We start from the raw sequence: 13,755 nt of genomic DNA, 5'->3' as shown, positions 1-13,755 counted from the left end.
AACAGGGCATGCTTTATGTGATATTTTTCTCTGAAGCCTCAACAACTCCATCACATATTTTACTTTCGGCCAGAATAATAATGATCCAAATAAAACAGTTGTATTAGGTGTGATTGTGAGGAAGCATCTATAGAGGCTTTCTCAGACAGTCTGTGACTCTGTCTGTGCACACTGGGCGGGGGAGGAAGAAGAAAGAAAATGATATTACTTTATATCATCATTATAGACAGAAAGTAATGAGCATCCTAAAGCAGACTGCCAACAACAGAAGGCAAAAATACAATAACACAAGGCAGTCTGCGCACTCAGAGGGGGAATTTCAATAGAGCTTATATGGATTTAGCTTTCTGTCTCTCTCATTGACTCTATGCTTCTTGCATTTGCTGTTAGGGAAAGAAAATGCACACTAAGTTGTTTTTATTGCTCTGCAAAAACGGGGGGAGCGCAGTCACCTTCACACAGACACTTAAACACTTTCAACAGGGTGAGTCGACTCCTCCCGTCTATATCATCTTTATTTTATCTACAGATGTAAGAGAGCTTAAAAAGAGAAAACAGACTGCAGACAAACATATTAACTATTATACAATGTCTACGGAGACAGTAACAATGTTTGGAAGACATTATTAACTTTAAAATGTAATAGACAGCACAGTGGCAGGCAGCAGTGAGAAACCCAGGGGTGTGCTGGACGAGAGCAGCAGTTAAAAATCTGTTTCAAACAGACACACACACACACACACACACACACACACACACACACACACACACACACACACACACAGATCAACACACATGGAGAATGAGTTAATTAGACTGAATGGCTTTAGGGAGTTGGCAACTAAATCACGTTGGCTTTTTCTCCAAGCTCACAATGAGATTTAATTATGTAGTGAAACTGGTGATGGCAGAGTACACCTGTACAAAGTCGAGACTGACTCCAAACCACACAGACTTATTCCCCAGAGCCTGACATTATATATTAGCTTATCACAAACAGATATTGGTATCAGTGTATGTGTCAGCCGATAAAAATAAATTGTAGTACAGAAATGCAGAAGGTAATAGAAACACTGATGGCAAATTACTTTGTCCACCAGAGAGCACTGACAAGTTTATACTTTGACTAAAATGTCCCACCTGGTAGATATTTTGGTAAAAGCAGGTTCAAAGGAATAGTTAGACCTTTTGGGAAAACATTTTTTTTCTTGAGAAGATTGATAGCTTGCTCGTGCTTGTATGGTAAATATAGAGCTCTGGAAACCTGTGTACCTGTGGACAGAGCCAGGCTAGCTGTCTCCAGCCTTTGTGCTAAGCTAAGCTAACCAGCTGCTGGCTGTCATCTTACATTTACCTACAGACATGATAGATATAGATCTTCTAATCTAACTCGAAGGAGGAGAACACATGAGCGTGTTTCCCAAAATGTTAAACTATTCCTTTAAGGAATCCATCCATACTAAAAATGTATTTGTTATATGTTTATGTAAAGAATGTATTTAGAAATAGTGTTTTTAACTGCCAAACATCAATATTGGCCTTAAAAATCCAGTATCGGGATACAATCTTCGCCTACATTATTATCTTAAAAAACCTCATAACTTATCAATTCTATCTCTTCTAGTCTGGTCTCAGATGTTAACCCTTTTAAGTGTTGAATATGGAGTCTAATAATCTTCAGATCAAATAAATGAGCTGATTCGGGTTACACAGTTTTCAAAGAGCTTCTTTAGACAAGATATATGTTTTGGATTTGATTCCTTTTACGTTGACTCCCCTGCCAGCTGCAGTCTGCCACCATGTGCTGTTTGATCACACTCATTGACATCATCCTCCTCTTCTCTTTCCTCAACTACACCTTGGTTTTGAAGAAGCTTCATATGCACACTCTTTGATCTCCCTGGAAGGGCTTTAGGGATTAGTTAAATGACTCTAAAGTTAGGTTTTAAATCACACAATGCCTCCGAAAAATAGTGTCCTCTCAGCCAATGCCCAATCATTGTGCTTGAGCAGTGATAGCTTAGCTAAGTCTGCGAGACAGCAGTCTGACTTGACACTGCTGTGACCCATTTGTAGGATGCGAGTTGTCACAATCTTGGTGTGTTTAGGAAATATATATATTACAATTTGCTTTACTGGAATAGGACAGTTGATCTGATAATCCTATCACTATCTCTAAACTAAGTCCTTTAACGGTTGATCGGCTCATGAATACTGGAAAGGATTCTGAGCCACAGTTCTTGCTTTAAATCGCCACAGCTTGGAAGAAAACCTTCTCTCATTCTAGTTCAGGATTAATTAGTCCTCCAAATCTTGGGGCGTTTCCAATGAGATTTCATAGAAAAGACCAATACATCTTAGTCAGGAACAATCTGTGTTAATTATATTAAAACTGGTAATTAGATTTTACTCATCTGTCTCCTTTATGACCATCTAGCAGCCATCAGGCTTCCTCATAACATGCAGTTACACAATGTGACCGCTAGAGGGAACTATTTACTGTTAAACATCCTGCACTGTGTTTTAGTTCGTTTGAGGATAAATATTAAAGTCTCTTTCAACTAAAAAAATATGTTGAACATGCACTGTATTTTATGTGCAGTTTTAGAATAGAAAGCTGTTTTCACATTAATCAGCTGAAGGAGGAACATTTCTCTGTGTTCACCTTAAATCTGAGATCATAACTAGTGATTTGAAACTTTCAGGCAAACATACACAAACAAATGCACTTTTCAGTGAAGTCGGAAACATATTGTGACCAGCAGTTGAACCTTTGGGGGTGAAATAAATTGCTTATTCGTAGATTTTGGACTTTGCATTAAGTATCTTTTCCTTTAGGAATTTGAAAGTAGATTATTGAATTTATTTGTCCAAATAAAACATAAAATTAAATTAGAGCAGAGTATTTTTTTTAGGTCTTTAAACATGTCTAGAGGGGACCTTTAGGATTAGTTCTACTTGTCTATAGATTTATTCATAAACTTGATCCCGATGACTTTCTGCTGCTCACTGCACCAGAAAGAGAAAAGCCTCAAGTGAAGCTGCTTTCTGTACTTCTGCATCCAAACTGGGTAAGTTAGCGTCTCTGAAACTGAATCAATGTCAAAACAAAAGCACGTTTTTAACAAATGTAACTTTATATTAATAATTTTAATCTGTCTATAAGCAGTTTCTACGAGTGATTTAAGAGGAAGTTACTTTGTTGTAGGACTACAACTTATCGATTAACCTGACAATTAATTGATCTTATAATTGTTTAGTCCATCAAAAGAAAACGAGAGGCTGGAGCCAGTGAATGTGAAGTGGCATTTTTTGTATGTTCAATGTTCATTGATTATGAAAAAATAGGCATTTAATTGATCGACACAAGCTTAACATCGTTTGAGCTCTACATCCTTGTTACTTTCGTGTTGTTGGTTATGAACGTTAAATGTTGCCCCACCATTCACACACATTTACAAACACACAAAAAAAGGACAGGAGAAATAAGTGTTTGTTGCATAAGTTGCCTTGGTTTTACCATAGCAGCTCTTTTATTAGCAAAATCATGGAGATTAGTCCACTAATGTGCCCATCCAATGGAAACAGGTCTAAGGGGGATATGTAACTTGAAACCATCACACATCATGATCAAGAACAGTGCACCCAGCCACGTCTCCGTCTGTCTACGCACTGAACACAGATCTACATATGGTCCTACTGTCTGCTACAAGGCGGCCTTTGGCATCCTCTTTTCAAAGCTTCTCTTTGCTTCATGATTCAATCAGGAATGTTAGTTTGTAGCGGCGCACCATCAACGTGCAGTCGTTAATTACAGAGTAGCTTCTTTTTGGTCGCTTAGAAAAATACAACTTTGAAAGAGGATGACAAATAGAGGAATAAAGTCCCTTTGTTTTATATTGTGCACACATTCTCCCTCTCTCACACTCACACTCTCTCTCTCACACTCACACTCTCTCTCTCACACTCACACTCACACACACACACACAGACAGACAGACAGACAATCACTCACGCTGGCTTTTGGCCTCAATCAAAACAAAGCTCCCACTCGCAGCGCACATGCAAACCACACATCCGAAAAGGTTTGCACACAGCTCTCACAGTATGTCAGAGTCAGAGTGAATTGGTCTACAGAGTGACTTGGTCTTGCTTGGTTTGTCCAAGGAGGCAAAAAATGATGCGACAATGAAATAATCAGAAAAGAAAATAGATAATATTGACTCAGGGGTGGAGGGGCTGCTTGGTAAGAGTTCAATGGCAACAACTACATAAACCTAACATCTAGATCAACAAAATGAAAACACTGCAACTAAGGCATGCAAGGCACAAGGACCTACAAAGAAAAGACAAAAAGTGTTCATTCATGGACAAAAAAAAATGTCAAGGCCCCCCTTTTTATATAAAAATTTAAAATAATGATAAGGTAAAACGAGCACATTTAAAAACTGTGAAAAGTCCCCGGCCATAGACAGTTATACAAATATTTTACACAAAATGTTTTCTACACACCGTCTTTAAAACTTTTAGAGATGAACATAAGTTAATAAGAGGTTAAAAGTGACAGTCTCAGCAGGGTCCATGAAGTCCCTCCAGTCAGAGTCCCCTTGAATAAAGTCACTCGGTAAGTCGGCCACCAGAACGCCTGAACAGAAAGAAGAAAAGAGAGACGAATGAAAAATGTGACAGAACACAACTGACTCTCCGTCCAGCTCGTCCTTGAAGCTGCAAGCGTTACCTTTAGAAAAGGCCACAGTCCTTCAGGTTGTTCTTGATGATGACGTCAGTGACGGCATCGAACACAAACTGCACGTTCTTGGTGTCGGTGGCACAGGTGAAGTGGGTGTAGATCTCCTTGGTGTCCTTTCTCTTGTTCAGGTCCTCAAACTGACACTGGATGTAAGCGGCTGCCTCCTCGTAGGTGTTGGAGCCTGAAGGACGGGCAGAAGAAGACAATTAGGAGAGAAAAAGAGTCACAACTGAGTTTCATCAAGTCAAATTTGAGACTTTTCATTGTAAAATTGACAAATAAAATAAAACCTATTTATATATATTCTTAGCTTTTTTAATTTACTTTTTCAATTTGGTTGTGTTAATGCATATGGCGGTACATGTTGGCATGGGTGTGAGGTTTCTCCTCAAAATTTGGAACACTCAGACCCTTAAGGACAAACATGTCCACAATGAAACCACAATGTGATCCAACGACCATTGTAGCATGAAAACATGCATTTTATCCCAGTAGGCTTTCAATCCAAAGCTCTGACTTCAAAACTGTAGTTTGAACTATTTTCCACTAGATTGAGCCATTTTCTCATGTTTGGCATAATGACGCAAATGCATGATATCTTCCTGGTTTCCACTCAGAGCACTGCTCCTGTGTTATGCATTTAATGCAATGCATCAAAATCAATGCTGTTGCTAAGCCTCAACATATCCCAGGTTGTGAGGGTTGAAAGTTTGAAAATGTATATTTGGTATTTATGATCTGGACTGACGGTTAAACGTTGAAAATAAAATGAATACAGATTTTATGGCACTTTGTAATTTTTGTCCATTAAGGTCATAAAAGCAACAATGTTTTTTTGTTGATATGGACACATCTGTGAAATCTGAGTATCAATAATCATCGATAAACAGGACAAGGACACATTGTTATAAACATAAAGCAGCCCACACAGTTCAAGAGCCGAGCAGAGAGGAGAATAAAGAAATATCTTTGTCATCTGTAGAGACGGCCACACCTTTGAGAGGCAACAAGGGTCCGACAGACCAAGTGTTTAAAAAATGGATAAGTGTATGTAAGAAAGTTTCTAGACCTCAGTTCAAAGTCTAAAAAGCAAACAGTTTTAAAAGCCCTATGTGCAGAATTTTATGCGTTTACAGCATCATGAAATCATTATGATGGCATAAGATTGTAAAAAAAGAAAAAGAAAATAGAGATAGTCAACTTATTCATTGTTAGGCTCTCCGAGTCAAACCCAATGGGGGCTTTAAAACATAACTTATGATTTAAATGACCGTATTTCATTCCTAAAACCTTTCAAGGTCTTGAGTTTGCAGGTATTAAATTATAAAAATGTATTTAGTCATACACACAGCCTTGTTAATAAGCTCTATGCTGTCAATTAGAACAGTTAAATATACTTGGCTGGACTTAATGGTTTATGTGCGACACTAACATACCAAGTACAGTATTTGTATGTACAACACACCTGGTCTGCGTACGAGTGTTTCTGTATGCGTGTTTCTCTCTCACCTGCATATTCTGGGTAGCAGATTGTGAGAGGGCTCTTTTTGATCTTTTCCTCAAACAGGTCTTTCTTGTTGAGGAAGAGGATGATGGACGTGTCTGTGAACCATTTGTTGTTGCAGATGGAGTCGAACAGCTTCATGCTCTCATGCATTCGATTCTGAATGAGAAGAGACGCACAATGGTAACCAACCAGACAAGCTGTACAAACTGAATTTTAAATAAAAGGACAAAAAATGTATCAGGGTGCGTAGAGGTGAGAGGGGTCTTACCATCTCCTCGTCCTCAGCCAGCACCAGGTCATAGTCACTCAGAGCCACGCAGAAGATGATGGCGGTGACTCCCTCAAAACAATGGATCCACTTCTTCCTCTCTGATCTCTGTCCGCCGACATCAAACATCCTGCAGAAAGATCACAGACACACACTGTTAAATAAAATATCTCACAAACAAATGTTTTACTCATGAAGATGCTGCTCAACTTCGACTCTTCATTGATGATAATCTCATATTCCCGTTTACCCATGGTGTATTATTACCACTTCTACTGTCGCGCTACTGAATTGTAGACCACCTTATGGCAATAATGCGTCAGCTCTATGATCTTCATTTGATTCAAAATGCGAGATTGCTTTTTTCCTGCAAATAAAATGACAAGATAAGGTTTTGAATTGTACAATGAAAAGAGCCATAAGTCGCTGAAATATATGGTAGAAATGATAAAGCATGTGCTCCTCGTCCATTGACCTGACATATAAACATATAAATAAGAACCAACCTGATAATCTGACTCGAGTAACATTTTGCCTTCAATGTTCAATGTCTGTTGATTTCTGTATGGGGGATATCTATTTTGTTTTGCCCTAACCAATCAGTAGCAAGCAACATATCTGTCCACACGGAGGCTGTGATGGTGCTGGGAGTTTTCAAACTGATAAAAAGTTGATTTTTATTAAAAACAGCTGTTTCCATCTCAACATTATTCTGATATCATTTTTCATGACTGTAGCGATTTAGCTTTGCAGGAAAATTAAGTCCTCATTTTTAATCCTGCTTACTAAACTGATTGATTAAATGATTCTGTAATTTATGGAAACAGCCGTCCATGAGAACACCACCAGACCTTTTTGAATCACTGAACACGTCTGAGGTGTGTGTTCGGCGATTCAGAGATCAGGAATCAGACTAGGAGAGAGCACCACTAGTCATCATGTGATTACAGTTGTGACTGGACAAACTGTGGAGGTTGTACTCACTTGAAGTGCAGGTCCTTGAAAGTGAAGTGTGTTTCGACAATACCAGTAGTCTTGACTCTGGTCCGCAGCACATCCTGTTGGGTGGGCACATAGGCACCGTGGGATATCCTGTCCAAATCATTCAGGTAGCTTTGGGAGGAGAAAAGAGCGATAGAAAGATTTAAAAATGAGACGGATGTTTGCAGAGCTCCCACACTAAATCTGGTATGTGTGTCAGTGCAGGCAACTCACTATGCTGCAGAGTCGTTGAGCTGGTACTCTCGGGAGCGGCTGAAGCAGGCCTGAACGCCTCCGTCCTTCCACAGCCGCTGGATGACCCCAGCTAGTTCGCCTGTCATGAAGCCCTCTTCTGCTGAACCCGCCAGGACGAACAGCTGCCGTGCATCATCCTAACGAAACAAAGCCCTCCAATTAAAGTCATAACCCACAATGTCTTCATATAAATGCAACACAGCTTTGCTAGGAAAGTGTTTACAGTGCATTTAATGTCAAAAGAAACAAAGATTTAGGTGCATTGTTTTGTACATTTGTTGCATCATCAATTACATTAGATTTGGTTTGATACTTTATTAATCGTAATGGAATGAATTTGGAATAAATAAGAGGCAGTCATTTATCATCAAATCACAGGAAGAGCTCTCTGCCACTGACAAACACGCCCGTTTGGAAGTGAGGAACTAGAAATGACAGATTAGTTGTCTGTTCCAGTCCTTTTAATCATGAAACTTGCATAAAATAATATTTCAAAAGCTAAATAGCGTCTTAAGCAGGTCAGTGGTCAAAATATCATATTCGTAAGAGCAGAAAATCAAGAAAGTAAAGCTTTGGGTGTAAAATTAGTCACGATGACAGAGCCAGGCCAGTCACGCTGAAGCAATGACTAAGCCTTTTGTATTGCCAGGGGAAAAAAAACAAATGTACAAAATGAAAACAGGGGTCTGTTCAGCAAAAAGAAGAAATAGAACACCCAGAAGTCTGCGCTGTATTTATTTGCAGGCGCAGCATGTGGTGATAATATTCTTGACTTATACAAAACACCAAAGCATTGAGCAAAAAGTCTTCAAAAATCAAGGAAAAAATAAACGTTGCTCATTTTTACTATGAAGCCCATTCTTGTTGACAGGCCGCTCTTCAGTCCAATAAGTATTTCAAAATGTCCTGTTGTTGCCCTCATAGGACATGAGCTATAGTTTTGCACAGAAATACAACCCGTTATGTCCAGACAACAATGGAAATGTTCCCTCCACTTACCGCTCTGGCTGGATCAGCAAAGTCGATCTTGAGACGTCCCATAGCTCTGATGATGGCAATAATTGACTGGATGGTGTTGCTGTAGACGACGGCCTTGTACTGCTTACACTCCTCCTCTGAGTAGCCCGCTTCATGGATGATCCTGGCACACAAAGAGAGGGCATTAGCAATGTTTCTCCATGTAGCTTTTTTTAATTAATTTGTTCAGAAAATAGATTATTATGATCGACTGGCAGTTATTGGCTGAGATCAGCAGATTATGTCTTGTGTTTGGTTTGTGACCAACTTGTTATCGTTTTATCCTTTTGCATTCATTATGGAGAAATAACATGAAAAATCAAGTAACAGAAATATTGTGCTGACATTGCCTAACACATCTACATCTTAACACATGCATTATAAATGTATCGACATTTACATAGTAACATGGAATGAAAATAAATTGTTCATGATATTTGATTGTTAAGTTATTTTAAGTGTTTGAATCATGTTTAAACAATTTGTTTATAATTATACCAAGTTAGAGTAAAATGATCTACTTATTTAACTTTTATTGATCTAACATGGACGCTTATGGTATAAACTATATGGAAGAATATGCCCTATTCAGTACCCACTATACATTAAATACTTACTGATATTTGTGTGACAATTCTAAAACATTCTATAAAAGATTATAAAAAAATACAGTTAATACTAAATTAAAATGTATATAACCTTGCAAGTTAAGATGATGATAAGGTGTCCGGTATCTCAATGTACTGCTCACTATAGAGTGAAATACTGCGCCACTGCTGTGGGCTTTAGATAACTTTCAGAACAAACAACAGCCATGATTGGTGTATGTAAAGAAGGAAGAGGTTAAATGGGCTTCATTTGCCTCACAAGGAATTGCAGGCCAGTCCGATGCTCTTAGAGTAGTAGGAGGAGAAACTTCAGATATTTGGTCCAAATAATACTGGAGCTCACAAATTAAAAAGGCAAAAAAAGTGACTCTGGCGTACCTGGCATCGAAATGTTAGTCTTTAAACTACGCTTTTTGCCTTTAATCCGTGTGCTCCAGTATATTTTGGACCAATGATCTGAAGTCTCTCCTCAGCTATTATTGGTGTGGTGTTCAATGTTTGATGTTGACCCGACACACTTACTTCATCTGTTTAACAATCGTACTTTTCCCAGACTCTCCAGCACCTGAAACAGAGAACAGAGGGCACAGACAATGTCATTTTAGTGCCTACAGTTACATGATGGAAGGGATTATTCTGGTTTGAATTTGTGTCCGTAGTCAATACCTTACATGTCAGTCATTTATGCACAAACATGTCCATACTTAACTAAATACAACAAGCAATACAACTCGAGATTATTATCTTCTTAGATTCTGAATCTATTCAAAACCCTATGAATAAAAAATTTGCATTATCACCCCTAGGTACTGAATCGAGAATCTATTTTGAATCAAATCATGATAGCAAGAATCAAAACCAAATCATGAAATATGGAGAGATTCCCACTCCTAGCAATCAATATTTTTGAGTAACGGTGCAGCCCTAAAATCAAAACAATTCAATCATATGCTAAATTAATGGTATTAAATAGCATCTTAATCCCACTCAAAACAAAAAGACAAATCACTCTCAAATACACAAGTTTAACCTGCAACACATCAGACACTGTCACATAATGCACTGAAGAGGTGTGTAAACCCAGTTGAGCCAGGTCACAGTGTAATTGGATTAATCAACTGGATCCTCCGTCAATGAGATTATACAGTTTAAACAACACCGAGTTAGAAACTCATGCTGCATCCGACTCTGCTTGCCTGAGAGCCATCAGATGCATCTCGTATTGACCATATGATTTTTAGTGATGGTAACACTACTTAAGAATTACATCAGCACAGCCTTAGAAAGTTAAAAGTTAAGAAATACAAGAACCAGAACAATGGTGCATATCCGTGATCCATTGGAATAAGCCAAAGAAGTGTTTGGTCCATACAGCTCCCTCTGAGATACAAGTGTGTTTTCAGCTAAGCACACAACATTTTAATTACCTTACCTCTGCAGGGACTCGCAGCGCCCCGGTGAGAACTGTTCACCAGTTCATGGTCCCATATGACACCCACGCACCGCATACACAGAATTAATATTACGGCAAACATCATAACAAACTTACATTTCATTTTCAAACACTCATACCTCAATGAGCTGCTAATATTAAAAAGGGCTTAATGGATGGAAATCATGGCAGAATGGAAGTAAAATTGTTTGTTGTAGAGCTAAGATTTTTTATTGGGCTACATTGGACCAGGGAACACACATTCCCCTCCGGCCACATGAGATGCAGATAGCTCCCCAGTGAACAATAAACAGCGTGCCTCTCCTCTGGGCTGCTTCTGTACATGGAAATGCCGCTACACACAAACAAAGATCAATCTTTATGATTTGCATTTGTATGTGTGCAGTGCGCATCAAACCACTTCTGAGGTAGTCCTCTCGCTAAAAGCACTCGTCTCAAGAGCATGTCATTACAAGATTACTGCAAAAAAAAAAACCTGGTAAAAGACATCCAACAAATGTGAAATAAATATGTGTTAAATGGAAATTGCCCCATCAGACAACAAATCCACAAACCAATCCTGACATCTCATGCAGGTGCTTGATGGGAACTGTGACAGGGGAAAAAAACACAACCATGAAAATTCAGGTGCATCTCAAATGACGCACAACCATACAAGAACCGACTGCTGCGGCTGAGCATTCTACAGTGACTGATTGTGGTGAAATCACACTTCTGAAAACAGACATGTGATGACACACGGACCAGTCTGGGCAGAGATCAACTAAAAAGATGCAGAATACTGTTGCATTTTTAAAACAGCTTGTAGACGGCACGGTCCAGAAAGACATCCAGTTAGCATGCACTCTGTTGTGTGTGTATATAGTTGCCACAGATGCTTATTGCCGTCAACCAGGCTGCATAGGTTGCTATGCAACCTTTTTCCCGTCCTTTCCTGTCTGCAGCAGTCTCATAAGCTTCATTTAGAGACGGTGTGGCTGTTTTACTTGAAACAACTCCAGATTAAACTGAGATATAATACTCATATAGGGATGTGATAATCTGTAGAATTATTAATTTTCTTATTGTTGCTGCATTACAGTTTATTGAAAGGATTATTCTTTTATTTATATTTATTATATTATATATATATATATATATATATATATATATATATATATATATATATATATATAATAATATATATTTGCCTGTTCCAGCTGAAATGAGTGCAAGTCCCTGTCTGACTGGCCAGCATATTCAAATGACTACACTAATGTTTTTACCTCAGACACCCTATCAGCCAACCTAATTTAGGATAAAATAGGAGTATGAAATCACCATTAGTCATACACAAGATATCATTAAATGATTAATAAAAGGTTATGATTAATACAACTCTTCAGAAACCGCAAATATGAAACATTTTTCCAGGTCTGAAGTTAACAGAAACATTTAGACTAGTTGAGCAGCATTGCTGGCATGACCTCTAAACCCACCACTACATTATTTGATATTCCCATAAACACCAACTTTTACGTCTTATAGGCGGATATTTATAATAAATCAGTCAAAAGACGAGCTGGTGTCTTCCAGTTCGTGAGAGTGCAGCATCAGAGTCAACAGGCCTAAAGTAACGTTACTGTGTGTGATGAGTGGCTGCGAAACAGGAAGATGGCTAGCTTCTGTAATATACATTGTATAATAATGAAGTCCATCTGTTACACCAACCACAACATTACAAACATTTTTGGAAGGGCGGTTGACAAGATAACACCTCAGACATCGTTTAAGGGTTAGCTTTCTATGAGCTAACTAATCCAGGCTAGCGTTGATGCGCTAACCTAGCTAAGTAGCTAATTGCTTAGCTAAATTAGCTTACTGACTTAGTGCTGGGAAGTAGCGGCTGCTGTGGGGACTAAACTAAATCACACGGTGAACTGATAAATACATTATTGACTGAGCTGATTTAACTAGCTGAGGAGTAAAATAAAAGCTGTAGCAGCGCCAACTTTTTAGCTAACTGCACCACCACCATTCATATAAAGCCCCGAAATGTCTCAAACTCCACCACTTGTTTGTTTAATCAAAGTAAACCCCGTCAAGTTTTTGTAACGTTATCGCAGCTAGATATATTATATATCTAAGCTAATAAATCACTATTTTTCAATATGTAACAGTTGGCTTTAAGTTGTAGCAGGCGGTGGGCAGTAGGAAAGTCCCTATCCAGCAAATACACCGAGACCCCGTCCCTCCGTCCATCCATCTTTCTCTCACCGAGCAGCAGCAGCTTCACCTCCCGGGAAGCCTTTTCTCCGTCGTCACGCAGATTCCGGTCGATCATCTTGCTCCGCTCCTGCGCCGCCTTGTCGTCCGTGCTCAGAGTACATCCCATCTTCTTTCTACCTGACCTCCGAATAAATAAAAAAATGCAGACTAAAACACAACTTTAACTACGAGTGTAACGACATGCAAAGGCTACCGAGCTAGCATCCAGTGAGGAGGAGGAGGGAGGAGGCAGTGAGTCTCTCCAACACTTGAGATTCAAACACGCCCTTGCCTCGCACTCAAAGCTTCCGATTTCACGGCAAAGAAGACTCAAATATGAGGTATTAACCAAAACACGCGGTTTTCACGTTAGCTGGTTCTCGGTTTGCGTAGTTTGAGCTTCTCAAAAGAGTCGAGCACTACAGCTAGTATCATTCACAGAAAAAAGGAGCAGACAGCTACAAACTGTTCGCTTCCTGTTCTACTTCGCACATACCTGTGAACTGCGCATGCGTGGCAGAGCAACAAGCTTCTTTTACATTTTTAAGCTTCTTATTTGTTTTAGTCTGCTGTGATTACTGTGGAGAACATTTACTTTAAGAAAACACTAAAGAAACGCATGAAAAGTTATGGTCATGGTCAATGTATTGAAGCCCATTTCTGTTAATG

At 39.0% G+C, this 13,755-nt stretch overlaps 1 protein-coding gene across 1 annotated transcript; it reads right to left on the bottom strand.

Moving 5' to 3' along the window:
• Positions 1–3,490: 3,490 nt before the first annotated feature.
• Positions 3,491–13,588, bottom strand: LOC115009281 (guanine nucleotide-binding protein G(i) subunit alpha-1). Its single transcript, XM_029433167.1, has 9 exons — positions 13,096–13,588; positions 9,909–9,951; positions 8,761–8,902; positions 7,741–7,898; positions 7,510–7,638; positions 6,526–6,655; positions 6,260–6,413; positions 4,739–4,931; positions 3,491–4,645 (listed from the first exon to the last, which is right to left on the bottom strand). The coding sequence occupies exons 1-8, from the start codon at positions 13,211–13,213 to the stop codon at positions 4,741–4,743; spliced, it is 1,065 nt and encodes a 354-aa protein (XP_029289027.1). The 5' UTR covers positions 13,214–13,588; the 3' UTR covers positions 3,491–4,645; positions 4,739–4,740.
• Between the last annotated feature and the right edge of the window lie 167 nt (positions 13,589–13,755).

This window comes from Cottoperca gobio, chromosome 6 (genome assembly GCF_900634415.1).
Source record: "Cottoperca gobio chromosome 6, fCotGob3.1, whole genome shotgun sequence".
NCBI lineage: Eukaryota > Metazoa > Chordata > Actinopteri > Perciformes > Bovichtidae > Cottoperca > Cottoperca gobio.
Note: the sequence above shows the minus strand (reverse complement) of the source record. Positions and strands in the feature narration are given on the sequence as shown.